The sequence below is a fragment of the Talpa occidentalis genome, unplaced genomic scaffold (genome assembly GCF_014898055.3).
Source record: "Talpa occidentalis isolate TD23 unplaced genomic scaffold, MPIMG_talOcc4v2.1 talOcc4.14, whole genome shotgun sequence".
In the NCBI taxonomy this organism is placed as follows: domain Eukaryota; kingdom Metazoa; phylum Chordata; class Mammalia; order Eulipotyphla; family Talpidae; genus Talpa; species Talpa occidentalis.
The window spans coordinates 12383557-12408485 of NW_023601433.1; the positions used below are offsets into that span (position 1 = coordinate 12383557).

General features: G+C 41.3%; 1 protein-coding gene across 1 annotated transcript in view; it reads right to left on the bottom strand.

Moving 5' to 3' along the window:
- Nucleotides 1-24929, bottom strand: part of PCSK6 (proprotein convertase subtilisin/kexin type 6) — a 163098-nt gene that overhangs the window by 78185 nt on the left and 59984 nt on the right. Inside the window, 1 exon segment of the mRNA XM_037510085.2 lies at nucleotides 98-270. Within this exon segment, the coding sequence (XP_037365982.1) occupies nucleotides 98-270 (173 nt within the window).

Genomic DNA, 24929 nt, shown 5'->3' on the forward strand with positions numbered 1-24929 from the left:
TGGTCCCATTTGGAGCCTCTGCTTTTTAACTGTCAAAACTATTTTCACTATTCCCCTGGACCCCGAAAGTTCCATCATAGCCCTGGGTTACTCACACCTTTTTAATGCCATACTCGAAGGCCTGTTTCGCCAGTCGGCCAGGCCCGTCCACTGTCTTGCCGTCATCGTCTGGGCCCCAGCTCGCGCTGTAAATGTCGATGTAATTGGGCCTGATGCCCAGAGACTTGGCCTCGACAACATCTGTCACATCCCCATCCAGCATGCGGATACCTGCAAGCAGAGAAGGAGGCTGAGTGTTCGCTCATGCTTCCGTGAGCCACAGAGGTAGCACTCCCGGTGCTGGGGTACAGCTGGAGAGCCCCAGGTGGTTTATGGGTTTTTCCAATGTCATTTTGGAAACCTTTCTCCGTGTCAAATGCTGGCCAAAGGGAAAGAATTAAAATGAGGGCCTTCCTAGTAGCGCAAGGGGTTAAGACGCAACACTATGAAGCTATCCGCAGTCTCTGCAGCACAAATTCAATCCCCGGCCAGCCAGGGAGCTACCCACATGGCGCAGCAGGCCTCTCCTGCCTCACCCGCTGCTCCCCTCAGCAGTGTATTTCAGTCAATCCACTTGTTCTGTTCCCCGCTCTGTCTCTGGTGAATCCTCTCACCACCACCCCCCACCACACACACCTCTGGCCTGTACCCCAGTTCTTGTATGCATAAATAAATAGATCTTAAAAAAAAAAAGAGACATCGAGAACAGTGTTGGCTTTGCTGCAGCCCCGCCAGAGCCAGCAGCTCCTGGGGAGATGGTGTCCCTGGCAGGGGACACCTGCTTGCAGGGTCTCACCTGGGACCCTTGCCAGCCGGCCAGGATCGAACCAGTGCTGCAGAGGCTGTGGACAGCTTCACAGCGCTAAACTCAATCGCCTGCGCCACCAGGGGAGGCCCAATGTTGTCTTTTGTGCTAAAAGCAAAAATCCATTCACGGAGCAGGAACAAGTAGCCATGCAGGTCTTTCCTCAAAGCTGGTGTCAAGAGACAAGTGGGGATACTTTGGACAAGTGGGGATACTGAATAGGTTTTAAACAGATTCTTTAGTACTGTGAACGTAAAAATGGACTTCAGAGTGTTTTTCAACTTTCCAGGATGTTGACAGTGTCATTTTTTTTTAAAAAAAGAATCATTTCCTTCCTGATTTCATAATTAATTTTAACCTAGAAGCCCATGAGGTGGGGGCATCTCATCCTGTGTGTTCAGGTTGCATATTTCCTGGGAGCATAGTTGCTTCCAGAGCATCTCAGGAGAGGGGGTGAGCAGGTCCACCAGCATCTCTCGACCAGGGGGTCCTCCTTGCCCCTCATTTGGTTCCATGATGATCAGACTCTGCATCCAGTAGGTATGACTGCACCTCACCTCTATCCTCCCAATTCACCCACCCCCATCCAGGGTCTCACCTGGGGAAGGTGGGGCTCCTGCGATGTGTGTGACTGGGAAGCAGGGGGTAATTTGACAGCCACTGGCAGGCCCTGCCTGGATTCTAGTAAATACTTAAGTAGGACTTCTCTGAGGCTCTGCATCCCCACCCTACATCAGCACTGAGGGGGCCACTCAGCCCCCACAGCCCACTCAGAGTCTCCAGGGCCCCTCCTGCACCAGGCCCAGCTCCCTGTATGTGATGGTGAAATCTTTCATCAAAATGCATTTAAATCTTAGTGCTATTAAAGATATAGTAGAAAGAGGGGCTTTTTCTGAATATAACAATACTTTTTACTTATAACAACAATACTTTTTACAGAAAGTCTGGGAAATGGAGAATTACTTGTGACAATATTTTGGTTACTTCTAGGATTTTTCTGTGCCAGCAGCAAGTACTTTCTTTTCAAGTTTTTTTTTTTCCCCCCACCAAATTTTACAGAACACTTCCCTTCACCCAGGAAAGGTTTCTCCAAGACGAGATTGTTAATGGTTGCAGCCCCATCCCCAGAGAAGAGACGTCATGAGCCTCTGATGCCCAGTTACTGATAACAATGCAACCCCAGTCCAGGCAGCACTCTTTCTGAGGTTCACCTTACCAAACCCTTAGGCTGCACTGGGAATATTCATTCTCTATCCAAGAATCTATTTCAACAGATATGCAAAAAAAAAAAAAAAAAAAAAAAAAAAAACCAACAAAGAAACCCCCCCAAATCCAGAATCTCTGAATGAATATAATTGATTTAAAAAAAAAAAAGAAAATTGAGGTTTTTTTTTTCGCCCTAGACTAAGAGTACCAGCTCAAGCGGGAGAAAAATCACAGGAAAGATAGATAGTGATTCTCCCCAGGTGCTCAGGGACTTACATGTTATGAAAATTACACCTGTCTGCCCTGTCCATTTCAGCTGTAACTGTGCAGATACCCTGCTGTCATGTTTGACAGATATCATAGGCAAAGCACCCAACCACACACATTTCAAATGATCTTGTTCTCGAATCTCTTGCCAAGCAGAACATGCAGTGTAAACAGATAACTAAATGCACTTTATGATTTGTCAGGGGGAGAAACATCCTACACCCAAAGATAATTTGAAGAAGACGCAACAGTAGTTTTGTGACTTTTTCCAGCCTATCAATTCCTTCTACCCATTTTCAAAGGCTACGGATTTCCCCACGTTTCCCCCTTAGCATCTGGCCTGCAGTCCCCCAACTGTGAGATGAGAGTGTGGGAGTCATCTCAGAGGACCCCTGGGAGGCTGGGTTGGGGAGTAGTGGGGGTGGGGAGAGGGAAGCCCAGGATGTAGCATCAGGGCCTGACACCTAGCAGGGACCCCATGAGGCCTAGAGAGTCCAGCCCCCACAGCCTGGAAATTGTGTCCAAAATCAGAGCTGGGGAAATGGATAGCACAATAACGAGGGGGCTTGGGTGATGGCGAAGTTCATCAGAGTGTGGACTATGTAACCTCAATAATTAATTAATAATAGAAAATAAACAATAGAAATGAACTTAAATCTTGTCTCCTGGTTCTCTATATCTCTTCCTCTTTCTGCCTGCAATGGACTGAATGGTGTGTGCCCCCACCTCACATGTTGAAGGCTTACCCCAATGTGATAGTATTTGGGGTGGGCTCTTCGGGAGGTGATTAGGTGTAGATGAGGTCAGGAAGGGATTAGTGCTTGTATAGGAAGAGCGAGCAGAGAGCTCTCTGGGGTCTGTCTCCATCCTGTGAGGCCCAGAAGTTGGTGTCTGGGAGCCACAAAGTAGGCCCTCAGGGGAATGGGAGGCTGCACCTTGACCTTAGGCTTCAGGCCTGCAGGACAGTGAGAAGCATGTGTCTGTTGTTTAAACCACCAATCGGTGGTATCTTGTGGTGGCAGCGGGAACTGACCAGAGGGGACCTTAGCTGCCTGGCTGCAGGAAGGCCCAGGGAGCCACCTTTGTCCAGGTACTGAAATAGGGCGCTGTGGATCATGGACACAGCTCATGGCTCACTCTGGAGGAGAGGCCAGTGGAGCAGAGCTCCCCTTGTGCCAGCAAGAGGGAGAAGGTCACGCCGCAGGTGACCACGCCTTGGCGACCAACTGTGGCCGGCTAGTGACTGCGCATGCTGCATCTCACAAAGTCTCCATTTTTTATAAATCACCATGGTATCTACCCACAGAGGTGCCATACGACTAAAAAAGATGACTGGTGTAATGCACCTGGCATGCCGTGAGCCCTCAAGGCACAGGTGGGTGGCTATTTTGACCCCACTGAGCCTCATTTCCCCATTTGTAAAAGAGGCGGTACTAACATCGCCTCAAGGGGTTGGTGATAACAGTAACCCTTTTACCTTTATTTTCTAAATGTACATTGTCTGATACATACGAGGGTTCGGATGGCACATGCACGTTAGTTATAGTATCTAATAAAATAACGGACTCTCTGGGACCTCCCCTGGTGGCGCAGGCAGTTGGGTGCAGCTCTGTGAAGCTGTCCGCAGCCTCTGCAGTGCTGGTTCGATCCCGGCTGGCCAGCGAGAATCCCACATTGTGCGGCAGACCTCTCCTGTCTCGCCTGCTGCTCCCCTCAGCAGTGTATTTCGTCAGTCTGCCTGTTCTGCTCCCTGCTCTGTCTCTGGTGAATCCTCTCACCCTCCTGCACATCTGGCCTGTACCCCAGTTCTTGTATAAATGAATAAATAAATCTTAAAAAAAAAAAAGGACTCCCTGAATGCAATGCAGGAGCAAGAACATGACCTGCCAGGGTCCCCACCCATGCGTCCTCCTGTCACTGCCTCCTCCTCACAGAGGAAAGTGCTTAGAATTTTGGATTATGACACTCATTGTCTTTTTTAAAACTACCATTTTAACACAATTGTAGGCATGCCCAAATAATATATTGCACAGTTTTGCTTGCTCTAGGAATTAATCCTTTGTTGGTTATGTGTGCTATAAATGTCCTCACCCAGTTGGTGCCTTTTCTTCTCACTTTGTGGGGTCTTGATAAACAAAAGTTCTTAATTTTCATCGAATAAGAACTAATTCCTCGCTGAAGATTAAGGGAGTTATGATGGAGGCCAAATCATTTCTGGGTTGGTCAGCATCGAGTGCGGGGTTCCTTTCTCCTTAACAGGCAGTCACCCCTTAACGGAGTCACCCCTAACCAAAGCCCACACGGACTGTTACATCAGCTCATTGTGCTTTCTCCTTTCTGATGGGTCAGGACAATGCAGTGTGCCCAGGACTTCCGTCTCCAATGCTGTGTCAAAGATGCCAGGGTCAGGCACCAGGGCTCTGGGCATGGAGCACACCCAGTGTGGGAAGGTGGCAGTGAGATGCAGCAAAGGGGAGATAGACAGCAGCTTGCAAGGCGGGATGGAGAGAAGAAGCCAAGAGTTCTAGAGAGGAAGCTCAGCTCTGTGTGACCTGAAGCCAGGGTCTCATAGTCTATGAACCCCCATTTCCACAATATTTAACTAGTGGGGTAGTGGAGAGGACTATATATGTTGAGGCACTGATGCCTAGTTCTGCTGGAGAAATGGCAGCTGCATTCTCTGTCCAGGGCAAGAGACCCTTCTGGCCACCCAGGTAGCCAGCCAACTCTGATGTCCCAGTGGGGACACTTGCCCTCCTATTCCAGGATGTCCCCATGCAAGTTAGGGATGCTGAAATGTTTAACAGGAAGCATTAGATGCCAGAAGGCATCCCCAAAATATGTAAAAATGTAGGACCAGAATGATTTCTCCACACCTCACACAATGCTTTTCATCTTGGAAGAAAGTGACGTGCAAGGTAGAAAGCATAATGTCTTTAAGTTTTAATGAAGCATCTATTTTCCCCAACACTGACAAGTCGCCAACAAAGAAAAGGTAAATATTTTCAGTAGAAACCTGCTGTTCCAACATTAGCTTTCAGTGCACATGGTGCTCTGGGATGCCAAAACGAGAAGAAAAACAGTCATCATTTCTCAAATGAAAAAAGAGAGACCCGTTTACCATAAATTGTCAGGTACAAAAAGAATTCCCACAAAGACAGTTCTGCACAGAATCTACACCTAGGAAAGAATCACCTGGGCTTGCCTCTAATTAAACAAAACTACTGAGCCTTGAAAAACACAGGGGCTAGAGCATCAACTCCCCCCAGGAGTCAGAAATTCACATATGACTTTTGACTCTCTCCAAACATTAGCACTAACAATCTGCTGCTGACCAGAAACCTTAACCATAATGGAAACAGTTGATGAACACATATTTTGTATGTTTTATGTATTCCATACTGTATGACAATAAAGTCAGCTACAGAAAAGAAAACCTTAAGAAAATCCTAAGGCAGGGAATATGCAATCACAGTACTGCTGGGTAATTATTGATGCTGTAAGTTTATGTTGTCTACTGGCAAGATGAATTATCTGTCAGTACCTCCATCAATATTGTCTTCCAGGATATGAGACAATAATGCTAACCCTAGATATAAAAAAAATGAAAAGATAACGTAGAAACAAAATATGTTTACTTACAGGTAAAAAAAATTCATGCATGGATTGCCTTCAAAAAAATTTCCAGAATGTTCATTGAAAAAATTCTGCCTAAAGAGGACTTGTACCACTTTAAACCTGTGTTCAAGCGGCCACTTCGTGTGCTTTCCTGTAAAACTGCCTGAACCCAACAATATTTTAAATGGTCTGAGAGAATTTGCTGAAATGACTGATTTTGTAAGCTGCTCAGTAAAGTTAAAAATAACACTTTTTTCATAGTGACCTGTCCTTCCTCGCCTCTTGTGACTTCTAGCTTATACTGAGATTTTCCAAACTGTACAGATTTGTACAAGGCATGGTAAACCTATGCACATGCAGTCCAGCCTTTAAAGCAGCACAAGACACAGCCTTTCCCCTAAAAACTTTCCAAGGAAGCTCAATGTCAAAGGCAATAGCAGATCAGAACGTGACTGTATTGGGAAATAGGTCTTTAAAGAGGTAATTAAGCTGAGGTCATATGGGAAGGCGCCCGTGGGGTGTCCTTACAAGAAGAGGAAATTCACACACACCCTGAATGATCATATGAGGACACAGCAAGAAGCAGCCCTCTGCAAGCCAAGGAGGGCGCCTCAGGAGAAGCCAATTCTGCTGACATCTTGATCTTGGACTTTCAACCTCCAGAATTGTGAGAAAATAAATTTCTGCTGGTAAGCCAAAAAAAAAAAAAAAAAAGGCAAAGGGAAGAACACACCACACCACACCACACCACACCCACACCCACACCCACACACCCCAAAATAAGAAGTTAACCATCAGCTTGGGCTGTTAACGCATAATAAGGCAGGGGCACGGGCCACGCTGGGCCCACTTTTGTTTATTGGGAAGTAATGTATTTTGCCCTCAGCAAATGAATGGCAATGCAAGAGCAATGAACAGCGGCAAGTAAAATTAGATTGTAGCTTCCTGAGTGTGACAAATAGGCCTCCCCAACAAATTCTGCTCATTAATCCTGAGTTTATTTTAGTAAATCCACAGAGAATTGGTTCTGTTGGGTTTTTCTCCCCCCAGTAAAACTGAGTACATTCTGTTCCATGAACAGCTATCCTGGGCCAAGTGAGGTTTCAACAGTCACTCAGAAATGCTACAGACCTAAAAGGTTCCTGTCATCTCTTATTATCGCCTAAGACAGGAACAGGCCTCTCAGATCTCAGAACATGCCCACATGTGACAACCTCGTTCCACGATCCTCAGGGAGCTGTGGCCTGCAGGTTGTCATTTGCCACTGTCACACGAGGTGCTCAGAGACCAGTGGTAGGCGACGAGGTCAAGTCTCTCCTGGCCTCCTGCTCTGTTCCTGAGCTCCTGATGGACCCAGTCTATCTTCTTTCAGAGTCAGAGCACTGGTCAGTGGGAGTCCAATAAATCATGGGCATCCAGCATGAAGCCTGGGTCAATGGAGATGAGGTCAGTCCTAGATTGTGTCTATATTGCATAGAGCATGTCTCTTCTTTATTCTGAGACTCACATTTTGGGGGCTTGACTGACCCTGGAGGGGTTGGGTCTGCCACCACAACTACTCTCCCACCAGGGGATAGTAAAGAACTTTCATGTGCAAACCTGCCAATTCAGGGCCCACACCCCAATGCCCTCTTTTATGGGGGATCTCACACTTCAAGCCATTATCTGCCTTTCCTGATCGCCCCAGGACCAAGTATCAGGCAATTAGGGGCCGCCCCAAGACCTCAAAGCCCTGAAATTATTCAAACCAGCCAATCATAAGCCTGCTTTCCCTGCCTTGACAGCTCCATCCTGTAGACACCACAATGAAGGCTTCCACTCACATGTGCCCTTGCTCCCTCTGCCTTCTGGTGAACCCCAGTGCTTCCTGAGGGGCCCGGTATAGACGGCACATCCCTCCTCTGGGCGCCTGTAACAAACTGTCCAAGGACATCATCCCCTCATCTGTAGGTCTGACCAAGTCTAAATAGCAAGAAAATGACACTAAAACTGGTCACTCTTCTTGGGGTTTTAATGGGGCCCTGTTGATTTTTCAAAGAAACAGCTGGAAGAGTCTTAGAAACCTAGATTTGAATTCTAGATGTACTCTCATGACTTTCCTCATTCTAATGACCTTTGCAATGGGGTCAAAGCACCACAGTGAGTGAGAGCTGGCAACTTGAGAGCAGGGTCAGGGCAGCCCACTTCTGAGCCCATGCAGCTCCCACACAGTCACACCGCAGGTGGGTGGGGAGTGTGGGGAGCCCTGAGGAGCCCAAAAGGCCGAGCACAGGCTCTGAACTGGCCTCTGCAGGACACAGGAAGGTGGTAAAAATAGGACATCTGCACTACCAAGAACAAAGGTTGCCCCAAGAGCTTGTTATTTAGACTCTAATGCCTGTCATCTAGACTCCACCTGTCTGTCTTTCTGATGTACACCTACTCAGTGTTTGTGAGGGCAATCTCAGGAACTCAGGGTATGCAGATCCCCGTGGAAACAAAAGCCAGTGTCCCCTGACCTCCGGGAAGTGGCTGCAGTGGGGATGGAAGGGCCAGGGGGACAGAGGAGTGAAGGAGATAGAGTCACTTCTTGTCTGTCTCCTTGCCATGCTTCTGCTTAGCCTAGGGATGCTCACACCCAGCAGGAAGGGCCCTTGATAAGAATGTTGGGGGTGAGAGAGGACCCGCATTCCCCAGAGCACCAGCAACTAAGCAGTAGCTACTTATAATCCCTAAATCCCCCCAAACTTCCCAATGCATTTTAAATCCCACTGCAATTGAAAATGCACTTGGAGTCTTTGAAGATTAATCTGCAGCTTAAACTGTTCTCTTAAAACGCTCACAAGCCTAAACTGCTTAATGGAAACACTAATGAGACTGAATTCTGTGACTCTGAATTAGCATAATTAACTAATTTATGGGCCTGGATTAATTTAGCTGTTATGTACTTAACATTTTCATGTTTATGAAAGGAAAAGCATGATTTAGTTCCCCTGATCAAAATATGGAACAAAAGTGCCAACAGAAATCGGCTGTTGGAGTTTTACTTTTCCTTCCCAGAAACAGAGTAAACAGGCTAAAAAGATGCAAGTTCTTTGTGAGGTCTGAGCAGGGAAGCTCTTCTGTTCCAAGCATTTGCCAGGTCCAGAGTTGTGGGTGGTCGGTGGGGGGGCTGGGGGGAACCCCAGCAGCCTCCAGCTGCCTGCTCCAGTACAGATCTCCAGGGCCTGTCTCTCAGGCCAGGGGTGCTTCTCTGAAGTAGGGGCAGGACATGTTGTACCAGACACACCGGGGCCCGGGCGGCAGCCCGCTCTCCTCAAGAAAATGTTGGAATCTGGTTAAGTGTCCACACAGATGAGGAACTTGCCTAAAGCTAGTCACCTCCTCGATTTAAAGGAATGAGGGCTTCACACACCTGCTCCACAGAGTCCGCCTTACAGGATCCTGGGATGTGATGCAGTGGGCAGACTAAGATCTTAGCCTGCAGACTGGAACTTCCAGGTGCCAGAGGAAGAGCTTTGATCCATGGACCCCACTCTGAAGGTGAGATGAGGATGAGGAAGAGGAGGAGGATATGATGGCTGGAGATGCAAGTCTGGGAGTGCCACCACCAATGACAGCAAGGAGCAGATGGGATCAGATGGGATTAAAGGTTAACAGGGCAAGAGAGTCAAGAAAAGTTAAGAGAGGGCCCTCCCTGGTGGCACAAGGGGTTAAGCACAGCACTGTGAAGCTGTCTGCAGCCTCTGTGGCACGAGTTCAATCCCCGGCCAGGGAGCTACCCACATGACATAGCAGACCTCTGCTGTCTCGCCCGCTGCTCCCCTCAGCAGTGTATTTCAGTCAGTCTGCCTGTTCTGTTCCTCACTCTGTACCTGGTGAATCCTCTCACCCCCTGCATCTCTGGCCTGTACCCCAGTTCTAGGAAAAAAAAAAAAAAGAAAAAGAAAAGTCAAGAGAGAAGAGGCTAGGAATCATGGCCACTCTCCTTTCTCTCTACCCTCTGATGCTATTCCCATTAGCAGAGGGAAGTTGGAAAGCATGGTTTATTATATTCTAGGCCAAGAGAAAAAACCAAGGCCAAATTATGGAAGGACTATGAAGTTGGTCAAGAAGAAAACATGTGCACATCCTGGAGTTTCCATCCTGTTTCTGTCCTGCTCGCAGGGCTAGGTGGAACCACCTTCTTTTGATCACTGTTGTGTCCAGCAGCACAGAGCTACAACTGCAAAGGGGAGTCCATACTTCAGGTCAATAGATCTGAGCTCAATCTCTATTTTGCCTCAGAGCAGCTGGTGAACAAGGACATGGTAGTTAACCTCTCTGGTAGTTAACCTCATGGTAGTTAAGCCTCCTCTGGTGTAAAGTAGATGGAAGGGGGAAGGTGGAAATGGACATGGGAGGTGCGGACCTACTCCCCTAAATGACATAAAGTGTCATAAACCAATGTTACCTAAGTAAAGGGGGAAAAATGCACACACACAAAAAATATCCAACTCACAGAATCATCCTGAGGATTTGATCCAAAGTTGAGCAAAGTGTTTGATGAAGCATCTGGCAACTAACAGCAATCAGTCACAACTGTTACTGTCATCACAATAAAAAATATAGATGGCCCTTGAACTTGAACTCCGTGGGTCCACTTATACTGGGATTTTATTGTAAACAGCTGATGTCAACTTACAGTATTGATAAATGCAATCCAGTACTACAAATATGTATTTTCTCTTCCTGATGATTTTCTCAACAGCATTTTCATTTCACCATCTGACTTTACTGTAAGAATACAGTATATAATACAGAAATCATGCAAAAATCTGTGTCCACTGACTGTTTATGTTAGTGGTAAGAGCTCTGGTCAACAGTAGGTTATTGGTAGCTAAGATGGGGATGTCAGAAATTATGAAATTTTTCACTGTGTGGGGGATCATTGTCCTAAGCCCATGTTGTTCCAGGGCCAGCTGTATTAAGGATATTGGCCCATGAGGAAAACTGAGGGCTCAGCCTACCACTCCTCAGGGCCTAGGTCCCCAGAGAGAACATGAAAAAAGAAAAAGAACAAATTTGTTCTGGAAAATGAGATGAGCAGATAAGATGCTCTGAAGAACTGGGGAAGACAGAAAAGCAGATGGGCTCAGCCAGCAGGAGAAAGCAGCAACCTCCTGTGAGAAGATTTCTGCAGAGGTAGGAGCAATTCCAGAAATACTCGAAACCCTGGAGCACAGTGTGCAAGGCAGGAGGGTGCCTGAGCAGGCATGAGTATAAAGTGTGGAGGCAGTGGCAGCTGGGCAATGAGTGGCACACGATTGATTCAGAGGCTTAACCAGTGAGAGAGGGTGCTGAGGCCAAAGGGGAGGACCGCGTTCTGGGAATAGTAATGCAACAGTAATCCAACAGGTCTCCAACAGACCCCTGCTGTCAGTGGTATCAGGAGACCTGATGAAGGGTCCTGATTTTCATTATCACTGCTGGTAACAGGTGACTATCTAGTATGCTGTCATTGTAAGTATGTGGGGATCTTGAGCTCTCACTCCTGCTCATCAATGATGAGGAGTCCTCCCATTCTTAGATGCCAATAGTGGATGAGTGAGCAGTCTTGAATGGCTAACTACTTTTGGCAATAGTGAGGCATAAACATCTACCTACACCAGGCATTAAAGAAGCAGTGGGTTCCCCTTCCCCTGCTAATAGTGTCAGAGAAAGCCATCTAAAACAGAAGGTTTAAATATGATCCAAGGCATCAAATATAATATAAAAATGCACAGATTTTAACTAAAAATCATGCATCGTACCATAGTGAATGGCATAAAACAACAACAACCCAATAAACAGACGTCACGACTGAGATAATAGGGATGTCAGAATTATCAAAATGACAAAGATTTTGAAGTAGCCATGGTAAAAATGCTTCATTGAACATTTACAAATACACCTGCAAGAAATGACAAAATACAAAATCTTAATAAACAGACCATCTCAACAAAGAAATAGAAGATATAAAAAAAAAAAACAAATAGAAATTTTAAAAATGAAAACACCCTGATCAAAATTAAAAACTCAGTGAATGAGCTCAATAACAGAATATAAAGGATAGAGAAAAGAGGGAATAAGGAGAAAAAAAATAACAGAAATTGCCCTATCTGAACAGCAGAGGAAAAAACCCAAAAAGCAAAACAGGAAGAAAACTTCAATAAAAACTAACAGAGGCTCAGAGGCTTATGGGACCATAACAAAAGATCTAACATTCATGGCAGTGGAGAGTCAGAAGGAGAAAAGGGGTAAAGCTGTGAAAGTATAGAAAGAAGAATGGAACTTTCTCTTGAATTTTCTGAATTATGCTTAATGATTGAAGCAAGAATTATAATATTGTCTGATGTAGTTCTAAATGTATGTACAGAAATTCTTAAGACAATTATAACTATGGGAGGCCAATAGGATGTAAAAGAGAAAAACTCACTCAAACTGGTAAAACAATACCTACACAGATACGTGTATATAACATAGTACCAAAGCAGTCACTAAGAAAGCTGTATAAGAATAAACATTAAAAAGGCTATAGAAAAATAAATAAAAATACTGTAGATAAATCAAATACAATTTTGAAAAATATTTATGTAACCCCTAAGAAGACAGGAAAAAGAAGAGAACCCAAAACAGAACAAACAGAAGATAAAAGACAAAAGTCCTAACACACCAAAAGTTACATTAAATGTAAATGGTCTAAATATATGCCAGAGATTAGTAGGATGATTGAAAAAACATGACCCAAATATAGGTTACATTGAATGTAAATGGCCAATATATCAATAGATGACAGAAATTAGCAGGTTAGATTAAAAAACACAATCCAAATATAGAAAAATATAGGTACACCTTAGAAATATTATAAGTTTTGGTTCCAGATCACAGCAATAAAATATCACAATAAAGCAAGTCATATGAAGTTTTTGGTTTCCCAGCGCATATGAAACTTATATAGTTTAGGCTACTAAGTGTGCAATAGCATTATATCTAAAAAAAAATTGTACATGCCTAAATTAATTGTGACACAGACATGAAGTGAGATGATACTGTTGGAAAAATAGCCACAAAAGACCTGCATGACATAGAGTTGCCATATACTTTCAATTTGTAAAACACACAATATCTTCAAAGTACAATAAAATGCAGTATGCTTGTATAGGCAGATTGAAAGAAAAAGGATGGAAAAATATGTATCATGTAGTAAAAATTAATCAAACAAAATCAAAAGCAGTTATACTAATAACAGATAGAGTTCAGAGCAAAGACAGAGAGACAAAATATAATGACAAAAGACACAATTCACCAAAACCACAGTAATCCTAAATGTGTAAGCACCAAACAAAAGAGCTTCAAAATAGGTGAACAAAACTAATAGAACTTCAAGGGAAAATAGACAAATCAATAACAGTTGAATATTTCAATACTCCTCTCAATAATAGAACAGGCAGAAATCAGTAAGTATATCAGAAGAACTTAAGAACTCTTTCAACCAACAGAGTCTCATCACATTTTTGGAACATTCCACCAAACAACGAGAGAATACATATACTTTTCAAGTGTCCAAAGAACATGTATCATGGTACACTAGGTTCTGGGCCATAAAGTAACCTCAACAAATTTAAATGAATGAAGTCATGAAGAATGTGTTCTCCAAGCACAATGGAATCAAACTAGATATTGATAACAGAAAAATCTCCAAATATTTGGAAATCAAACAACATACTTTGAAATAATCTATGGGCACAAGAAGTGTTAAGTGTTGGGGGAGGGAGGGTAAACTGAACTGAATGAAAATTAAAATACAAAATAACAGAGTCTGCAAGATGTGGTTAATCTATTGCTAGAAGGGAAATTTATAACACTACTTTACAGTAGAAAAAAGAAGGTCTCAAATCAATAAGTTAACGACTCACTTCAAGATCCTAGGGAAAGAAAAGCAAAATGAGCCAAAGAAGAGGAGAGATGGAAATAATAAAGATAAGAGGGAAAAAATGAAATTGAAAGCAAAAAACCACTATAGAACTTAGATGAAGTAGACCACTTCACATAAAACATAATTGCCATAACTCTCCAAATATGAAATAGATCTTTTGAACAGCCCTATAACTTCTTGAGAAATTGAATTTTTAATTTTTAAAAAGTTCTCTTAACAAAGAGATCTTTAAGTACATATGGTCTCACTGGAAGATTCTACTAAAACTTTAAAGAATTAATACCAACCCTACACAATCACTTCCAGTACATAGAAGAGAACACTTCTCATTTTATTTACTAAAACTAGTATTACCCTGATACCAAAGCTAGTCAAAGATAGTACCAAAAAAAGGAGAAGAAAATTAAAAATTACCAACCAAAATCCTGATGAATATAGATGCAAAAATCCTTAACAGAGTATCAGTATACAGAATTCGTCAGTATAAAGAGAAAACAGCATGACACTTTTGTACACTGTAACACAGTTATAGAAATATATATTAAGAGAAACTGACAAATCCATAATCATCTCCATGAAATAGATTTTCTCAGGCAAATTGGTCAACATAAGAATCCCACGTTTTTCAATAAGTTTTATCCAGCACATAAGTGAAAAAGGCGAATGCCTACAGGCACCAGACACACAGGGTAAATGACAAAGATGGACAGGTCTATTAAATCACGGAGAAAGGCAGACAGGTAAATTGCCCTTTGAAGGAGCAGTCACTGTGCTACTCCAGCTAATGGATGCCATCAAGGAGTCCAGAATGGCCTGATATTTCAAGAGAAACCCCAAATCTGTATTTTTAACATAAAACCTCTTGACTTGTAAATATTTGCCCACATTTTTCTGAAACACTGCATGGATCACACAAAACACATCTGCAGGTCAGGGAAACCTGTGGGCCACTAGTCACAACCTCTGATTTACATCGATATCAATACTTGATAAGCATGAAATAAAAGTATTTTTCAAATACCCATTTTAATATTTACAGAAAGTGAACATATTTTAGGATCACAAAGAATTTCCCAACAAATTCTGAAAGACAGAAGTTAAACAAAACAGTTTTTGATCTTGATGCAATAAAATTAAAAATTGCCAACAAAAGAAGCTCCAAAACACTATCCAATTGGAAAATTTTAAAATCCCTTATAAATAATGTTTGAGTTAAAGAGAAAAATCAAAGCTAAAATAAAACATTATTCAAAAAATTATTCAGAAATGAATAACAATAAGAATATTGTATAATTAAGCCTGAGAGAGGTGATGAGAGGGAAATACATAAAACATTTATTTACTTATTAGCACACATCAAAGCCTGAAAATAAAGAACTGAACATCTAGTCAAGGAACTAAGAAAAAGCAGCAATAATACAAATTTAAAAGCTGAAAAATTAATAAACAAAGAAAACTAGAAATTCATGAATTACAAAATAAAAGAATGAATCAAAAAATCAAAATTCAGTTCTTTGAAAAATCTATTTTATAGGAAATGGCAAAGTTTTCATTAGTCTGATGAAGGGAAAAAAAGCAAATGCCACAAATCAGATTAGGAACAATTATAACTATGAATATGGAGGATTTTTTAAAAATTTGAGAGTATGACATTAAATTTATATGTCATATGTTTGGAAATTTGGAGAAGTGGATGATTTTTCCAGGAAAATTTAATTACCAAAATTTCCTCAGTAGAAATAATAAACCTGAATAGACCTATTTCTTTTAAAAGTTACCATGTCTGACCAGACTGATTAATCAGTTCTATCAACATTTCAAAAAAAACAGCCACTGTCTACAATATAAGAACTGTTTCAGAGCACAGTGAAAGAAAAAGTCCTAATTCATTCTACAAATCCAGTATAACACTAATATCCAAAATGGAGGGAGACATCACAAAAACAGCAACTGTAGTTCAATCTCTCTTATAAAGACACAAAAACCATAACAAAATATTAACAGTTGAATGCAACAGTGTATTAAAGAACAATACTCATAATCAAATAAAATTTTTTGTAAGAATGAAAGAATGAAATCTCCAATGTTAGGAAATCCATAAAGTATTTCACCACATTAAACAGTAAAGTAAAAAATATATAATTACCTCAATAGATGCTTTTTTAAAAGCACGTAATAAAATTCAACCTCCATTACTGAGTAAGCTGCCTAAAAATTTAGGAATATAATAAAATTTCCATAATTTAATAGAGCATAAGTATAGGAAACCTACTGAAGACACCTACAAATGACATAAAACAAGAAATATTCTTGCATAAGTCAGAAATAAAAGAACAAAACTTATAAACCACCACTATTCAATATTCATAAGGAGTTCCATACATTGAAATAAGACAAGAAAAAGAAATGAGACTTGTTAATATTAAAGAGATAAAACCTCCATTATATTTACAGACAGATTTTATTTACATCTGTCTAGAAAAGTCAAGAGAACCAAAAGCAACCGCACCAAAAGTCTTCATTAAGATGGCCAGGTACATAAATCAACACATAAAAATTAATAGCTCTCCTATGTCCATATCAATAATAGCCAATTAGAAATAAAATTTTTTAAGAATTCAACCTAAGATTGAGAAATAAACCTAACAAGAAATGTATAAGATTGATACGAAGACAGTGATAAAACTTTAAAATGATGTCAAAGTAGACCTGAATAAATAAAAACATACCATGTTCCTGGGTGGGAAGACTCAATATTGTAAAGATGTCAATTCTCCCCCAATTAATCTATAATTTCCATGCAATCCCAATCAAAATCCCAACAGGATTTTTTATGGAACTTGACAAGCAGATTCTCAAGTTCATCTGAAAGAGAAAATGTGCAAGAATAGCCAAGAAATTTTTGAAAAAGAATCATAAGAGAAAATTTGTCCTATCAATTATTAAAAAATTCTTCTTAAACTATAATAATTTAAAATGAGGTATATTTAGGGATTTGGGGATTAAAAAGAAGTAGACTACTGCAACATAATAAAGGATCTAGTAACCAGAGGGTGGCAGGCAGATGGAGATCACTAAACATTAATTTTGACCGGGAGCGGGGGGTAGGGCGGGGAACATTAGGTTTCTCTTGTATCTTTCACAAAAATAAATTCTAAATGGACTAAAAAGCTAAACACAAAAGACAAAACATTAAAATTGTTTAGATGAGCTATCCTTCTAAAACTTAGTTTTCAGAGGAAATACAGGTGAATAGATTTATTATCCTAGGCTCTACTAAGACCCCAAACCCAAGGAATCATAAAGGGAGATCAATAAAACTGATGTTGTAAAAAGTTTTAAACTGATTTTTATTGAAATATTACATAAAGCAAAAGGGAACAAATCATTAGCAAACAGCTGTCCAACTTAATTTTTTAAAAATCACTTTCTCTAAAATGAAAGTTAGGGTCTTCCAATTAAATATACAAGAGTACCCCACTCTCCTCTCTGAAAACAGTGAAGATGCAGCATGTCTCTGCAGATTCCCATGAGTATATAATTTCGCCCCAATGTAGTGATGCATCTGAGGGCCATAGGACTGGGACATGGGTGGCTGTAGGAACTTGTTTCTTTACCACACTGCATTGCTTTTAGAGCAAAAAGAAAAAATTGCCTAAGTGTCCATTACTTTAGAAGCAGTAAGGATTGACCAGGAACCATATAGACATGCTGTCTTTCCAAGAAGCAGGCTGTTTTTGTGGCATGGATTTTTGGGGGGAGAAAAAGCAAATGCCAATTAACCCTAACCCTGTTCCTACTGTGGACAGTACAAACTGAGTTAATGTTGATTCACTAGTGAGTGGAGGAGAGCTCTTAGATGTTTGTAGTCCAACTGACTCTCCTTTCCTCCTCCTCATATTTTAGTAGCTTATTGGCCTAGAGGGGAAGCCCTTATCTCCTCCCCAGCCTATGTTTCATAACAACTAGAAAGTGATAAGCATGAATAATGCTGCAAGGAATAAGGGAAAGGCGGTTATACCAAATTCAAGAAAATGATGAAAATTATTAGCAGCCATTTCTCCATAGTATCAAAAATTTAACAAAAACATGCTTCCTTGCTGATGCAAGAACTCAGAAATACAAGATATGCATGAAGAGATAACAAGAAATATAACGAGATTCAAATTACACTCATCCTCAGGAAAGAAACAGAGGAGAAAATATAAAACACTTTTAGAAAGAAAGCCATACTGGAGTTTTCTCTAGGAAAAAAGGACTCAGGGAAGAATGTCAGAAATATAGAGAACAGGTTTGAGAAAAATCAAAAGGAAAAGATAGAAAAAGTTAAATATGATTAGAAAGAGACATAGAAGTTGGGAAATAGAAATCAAATTTATGTATAAGTGTTACACATGAAGAACTGAACAAATGGAAACGAAAATATTCAGAAACACTACAGAAGAAATTTGCCTGAAATGGGAAAAAACTCAGTGAATCTTTTCAAGCATACTGAACCCTAACAATAGCTGCGACAGAATAATCTGCACCAAAGGTGACTCAGCAAAATTACTAGAATGAAGTAAGGATGAAGAATGAAGGAGGACTTGTACCCAAACAATAAGTCAAAATCACCTACATGGGGGGAAAAAATCAAGCTGGCCTCAATTTCCAAACAACACTGACTCTGGAGGGTGAGGACAACAGGTTATGTTCACCAAGTTCTGAAAGGATATATTCTATAACACAGATCTAATTCAAGAGTAAAGGTAATCTCCAGGTATTCTCAAAGGTGAACAAACTCAGGAACTACAGCACCTTTTGGAAAAAGTTACTCAGTGATAAACTCCAGCAAATTAAGAGATGAATTAAAATAAATAATTCAGGAATGCAAAAGTTATACTGAAAGTGATGGTACCAAAACTGAACAACTGGGAGAATGATACTGACAGAAGATTAGTACTGAACACTGACAATGTAAAAATAAACAAATAAAAACCCCTGGACTGAGGTGTGGGGGAAAGCTATGAGAAGATACTGAAGTGCTCATTACCAAATATGAGAAACATGTAATTAAAAAGTAGTCTTGGACTCAAAGGTTTTCACAATCTTGAGGTTTTTTTCCAATAGGGATATTTGAGGAAATAACTCATTAAAGTGAAACGTTTATGTGAAATTCAGCAATAACTTAATTTCAATTTGTTTCTTGTCCTATTAAATTCACATGCAAAAAATAAATGAAGCATAAAAATAAACACTAACCAAATACAATTAAACAAAATTAAATCTGAAGCTCAGCAACTTAACAGTTTTCACTTCGTTCCTCATGTCAGGTTTACATAAAATTAAACTTAATATTTTGACCAAAAGCAGGTATAGTATAAGAATAAAAGCAGGTATAGCATGATCAAATGTTAATGAAAAAATACCCATCGCCCACCAATCCATTCATCTATGTATGTATGTGGCTTAAAGATTTCTGTTAAAAAAAGTAGAGGTTGAGAGCTGGAACTAGACTCAGTCTTGGTTTGATCTTGGGAAAATTATTTAACTTGTCTGGTTCTCATCTGAACAATGGGGATAACAATAGCATCTGTGTCATAGTGTTTTTTTTTTTTTTTTTAAAGATTTATTTATTTATTTATACAAGCACTGGGTACAGTCAGAAGCGCGGGAGGGTGAGAAAATTCACCAGAGCCAGAGTGGAAAGCAGAGCAGGCAGACCGACGAAATACACTGCTAAGGGGAGCAGCAGGTGGCAGGACAGGTCTGCGCACCATGTGGGACCCTCACCCAGCAGCCGGGGATCAAACTGGCGATGCAGAGGCTGTGGGCAGCTTCACAACCCAGCGCTCAACAGCTGCGCCACTGGGGAGGCCCTATGTCATAGTGTTTTGTGGAGATTATATAATGTAATACATACAGAGACAATGCCTATTGTCAGGAAGCATTCAGTAAGTGCTGGTTGTTCCTATTTCAGCAGGATTTAGGTAACCCTTTACCTGCTGTTTTTTTTTTATTCTTCTGTATGTTGATATACTATTACATATATATTGGAGCTATCTTGACTTACCGATAGTACTGTTGTAGAAAGAATATTATTTTAAAGTTATAATTTGGATAACTACACAACTTCATTTGACTGAATTATTTCCATGTGACAAAATTATAAGAAACATGCAATTTTATAAAGAAAATTGGTAGAAAATATTACTCCATTTGTATAAATATGTAGTCATAGCTTCAGGAGGTCATCGAAGGTGACTTCAAACTATATCCAAAATTCTTGGGCACTTTTCTGTTCAAAGGGTGTTGCCTACTTTCTCTCCTCTTGAGTATATGTTAGACTTAATGAATCATTTCTAAAGAACTGAGGGTGACAGAAGTGATTCGTGTGACTTCTAAGACTAAATCATAAAAAACATAGCTGCTTTCTCCTTGCTCTTAACAGCCTGCAATGAGAGAAACTAACTACCATGTCATTGGGACACTCAAAGAACCTAGTGTAGACATACATATAGTGAGAAATTAAGGCCTCCTTCCAACAACCAGCAAGCAATTGAGGACTCCAGGCAACAACCAAATAAGTGACTTATCTTGGTAAAGGATCCTCTAGCCCTAGTCAAACCTTCAGACTTCCGTCACAGTCAATTGCTTGACTACAAATTCATGAGAGGCCCTCAGTCAGAATCACTCAGCTAAGATGCTATTGTGTTAGGTAACACATGTTTTTTGTTTTAATAAACTGGGTAGGCCAAGGGCAAAGCAGAGACTACCCGTTCTAAAATTTTGGAGTAATTCTCACATCACAATAGGTAACATACATGTCATCTATTTGCTAAAGATGTATAAACCACAGGTTTTAGTTCCAAAATGGCAGAGGAGCATCTGTCACACAAACTATTTTAAAAGTAATAACTAGAAACTCTACACAAAATGTTTATTTGAAAAATCACAACTTTTTAGGAGAATTGGAAAGCAACCAGAAGAAGGCAGAGACAGGTAGGAGATTTAGTTCTTCAAAGAAGGTATCCAAGTTCACATGGCTTTTACTTTGAGGGAACTCCTCACTTCTTTTGGTGCCAGGAGGCTAGAATTCAGGGAGAAAGTGCAATCTTACTCTCCTGATGAGTCAAGGGATGGATTTTGGTATTGATAGGGCAGTGGAAATTGAGTTAAAACCCAGAAAGGAGAGAGCTAGAAGGAGGACAAATAAACACCTTTCAAACATTTGGCTGACCTTAAATGAACGGTACAAATTTGAACAAGGCTCTACGGAAAGGTGCTAGGAAGTCCAGGAGAAAGAGACAGCTGGAGGCTGAATGAGCTAAAAAGATATTTAGCTGCTGCCCATTGCAGGGGAGTCAATTTGGTATTGAGTATTACCAAGTTACAGATCTTGGTAAATATTTTAGTCTTTGTATTGAAACACCAAAAGGGTCATGACCAAAAGGGTAAGGCCCATGACCTTAGGCCAAGGGCAAAGCAGAGACTACCCATTATAAAAATGAGTAATTATGTCATTACAAATTCAAATTGAACCAATTACTAGAACAAAACTCAACAATATTCAAAGATAAGCTATTCCAGAGTCTCCATCATGTAACATAATGATATCTAGTATATAAAACTAGACATGCAAAGGTGTGCAAAGTAACAGTACTATGTGACCCACAGTACTATGTAAAAAAAAATTAGAAACATAACCACAAGTGGTAGAATTAGTACTAAAGAGTTGAAAGTAACTCTTACAATTAGGCTAAAGATAAAAGATAGATATAATGGCTGAAGAGATGAGGAATCTCAGACTTTTGTAAACAGTAAAAAAGAACCAAGTAGAAATCATAGGACAGAAAAATACAGTATCAAAATTTTTTTAAAAAATCATTGGCTGAGATTAACAGTAGATTGGACAGAACAAAAGAAAGGATTAGTGAATCTGAAGACCATGTAATAGAAATCAATGAAGCAAATGGAGAAAAAAGGATTAAAAAAATTAACACAGCCTAATGATCTATGAGGTATATTAAGCAATCTAACAACTATACACTGTACCCAAAAAGAGTAAAGAGAAAACAGGGTTGAAAAAAAAATCTGAAGAAGTACTGAAAGAAATTTTACCAAAGTTGATTTAGAAAAAAATGAACAAGCCACTAGGAAGTACAGCAAGCCCCAAGCTGATAAACATGGAGAAAATTACCAAGTGACATTGTACTCACATCAAAATACAGATAAGAAAAAAATGTTATAAAATTAGTTAGGGAAACAGATTATATTACATAAAGGGGAACAACAATACAGGTGACAACCAACACATCATCAAAAATAATAGATGCCGGGCCTCCCCGGTGGCGCAGCGGTAGAGCGCTGGGTTGCGAAGCTGCCCGCGGCCTCTGCGGCGCCGGTTCAATCCCCGGCTGCTCCCCGGCCACCGGAGGAGGGTCCCACATGGCGCGCAGACCTCTCCTGCCGCCCACTGCTCCCCTCAGCAGTGTACTTCAGTCCTTCTGCCTGTTCTGCTCCCTGCTCTGGCTCTGGTGAATTCTCTCACCCTCCCGCGCTTCTGACTGTACCCAGTGCATGTATAAACAAAACAAACAAACAAACAAATAAATAAATAAAAACATGCCTCTATTAAAAAAAAATAATAATAATAGATGCCAGAAGACAAAGGAAATAACACCGTCCACATCCTGAAAGAAAAATATTTCAAGCTCCTTTCAGCAAAATTTCTTTTAAAAATGAAGATGAAATAAATACACCTTCAGATAAAAACAGGTAATTTCTCACCTGCATATTTGCACTTTAAGAAATACTAAAAGAAAATCTCAAGCTAAAGCAAAATGGAAACCAGATGGAAATCTGAAGCTGGAAAGTAAGGAAGAGCACTAGAAATAGTAAATATGTAGGTAAGTATATTTCTTTTCATAAGTATTTTAAAGTCAACTGACTTTTTAAAGCACGAATAAAAATACATTTTGGGTTTTTAACACATAAACTCAAACACATAAAAACAATAGCACAAAGGATAAGAGTGAGTGTGAATCTGATCTATTTTAGGTTCATGTATTATACATGAAGTTGTGTAATAGTAATTCCAGATAGTCTGGGTAACTTAGGATATATATTGTAATCCCTTGAGGAGCAACTTAAAAAGAAGATATAAAGAGATATAGCTCACGGTCAGTTTCAGAGTTATCAGAGAAACGCTGTATTGTGCACCGTGTGCGTGGTAGGGAGCTTTATGTAAGAGGTGCCTGCAGCTGCCCTGCCTGGGGTGGGCTTGGAGGCAGGGGCAGGAACAAGGGGCGGCTGCCTGTATATAGGGGTGGCTGAAGATGCACAAAGCAGCTATAAGAATGACTGTCACAGGTTCCCTGGGTCAACCCCACAATTTGTCTTTCCATGACCAGGCCCGGCTCAGTCCCCAGTCCCTATGTGGCATGCCCCATGCTGCAGATCCTAGTGTTGCCTCCACACTTCCTCCACTCCCAGCCAAGTTCTACTGGGGGAGCTCATACTGCGCCCTCATGCTTTTGTCCTCATAGGGTAGTTGCCCTGGCTACTCCTGGGGTCCTTACCTGCCTGTCATCTCAGTATCTGGTCATATGCTATCTTCCATGTTGGCCCTATTCACCCCCAAAACATGCTGAGGTCCTGGGACTCCCAAGCTGTTTCTATTACCTCCTCGTTCCCCGCTCAGTGGCTAGCTGGCATTATACGTGCAGCACACGCTCAAAGGTACTAGCTGCATAGATTAAAAATTATTCCTGTACCCATGCCCTGGAAGCAGGGTGCACTTTCTAGAACTTGGGAAACTTGGGTATGCAAGTTTGCCTTGAGTGTAGAGCTTCCCAGAGAGAATTGCCTGTATCCACTGTGCATGTTCCCTGGAGATGCTTTGTGTCTGTCACTGCACAGCTCCTCATCACAGTCCACAGCACAGGTGTCAAGCATGTGTCAAAGCAACACATGTGGCTCTATCTGCCACTGAGCGTCTCAGCAGGAGGGATGGAGGTGCTCAGGAGCTTCCTGCAGACTCTGCCCTCAGCCAGCGCTTTCACGTCTGACTTCATCATCATGACAGACCTGGGGAAGCATCTGCATCATTGAGCTTCTTCCCCCACAGGTGAAGAAACCTAGGCTCAGAGAGGTTACAGCAGTTGTCTGAGGACACACAGCCAGGGAGTGGTGTGAATGGGACTAACTCCCAGGTCAGCCTGGCCCTACAGCTTGTAAGGAGACTTCTCAAGGGTCGTCACTCATCATTGAAAGCTCCAGAGAGAACTCGCACCTTTCAACATACAAGAGCAATGGGACATGACAAACCCGAGCCACTTCAAAGATCTCCAAGGGAAAGGGTGGCAGAGAATCCTAATTCAAGTAAAAGTTGGAAAAAGACTAATTATAATAAAGTAAAAATCAAAATCAACGAGCAACTATAAGCCAGAGACACACGGCGGGGGCGGGGGGGCCGGAGTAGGAGGTATTACGGTCAAAATAAGGGGGGTGGGGATTGTATGGGGACTATAACCAAGATGAAAATGCGTACATTGTGCAAAAATGAAAAATGATGTAAAAATATATAAAATAAAAAAATAAAAGTTTTTTTTAAAGTGGAGGATCTTGGGGCCTCCCTGGTGGCACAGGCGGTTGAGCACAGCACTGTGACGCTGTCCGCAACCTCTGCAGTGCCAGTTCGATTCCCACCAGCCTCGGAGCTACCCACATGGCGAGCAGACCTCTCCTGTCTCTCCCGCTGCTCCCCTCAGCTGTGTATTTCGTCGTCTGCCTGTTCTGTTCCCCACTCTGTCTCTGGTGAATCCTCTCACCCTCCTGCACCTCTGGCCTGTACCCCAGCTCTTGTATAAATAAAATAAATCTTTAAAAAAAAATGTTGAGGATCTTCTTTTCAAAACTCAAGTAACTCCCCATGGATTGGGTGATCCTGGGAATACCTGGCCCCAACTCCTCACCTTGTGCTGCTGGTAGCAGAGTTGAGGGGACTGCAACAAGCCCCCAAGACAAAACAGCAAATTTGGAGGTGGCCAGCAAGTGAGCACGGGCACCTCCAAACCT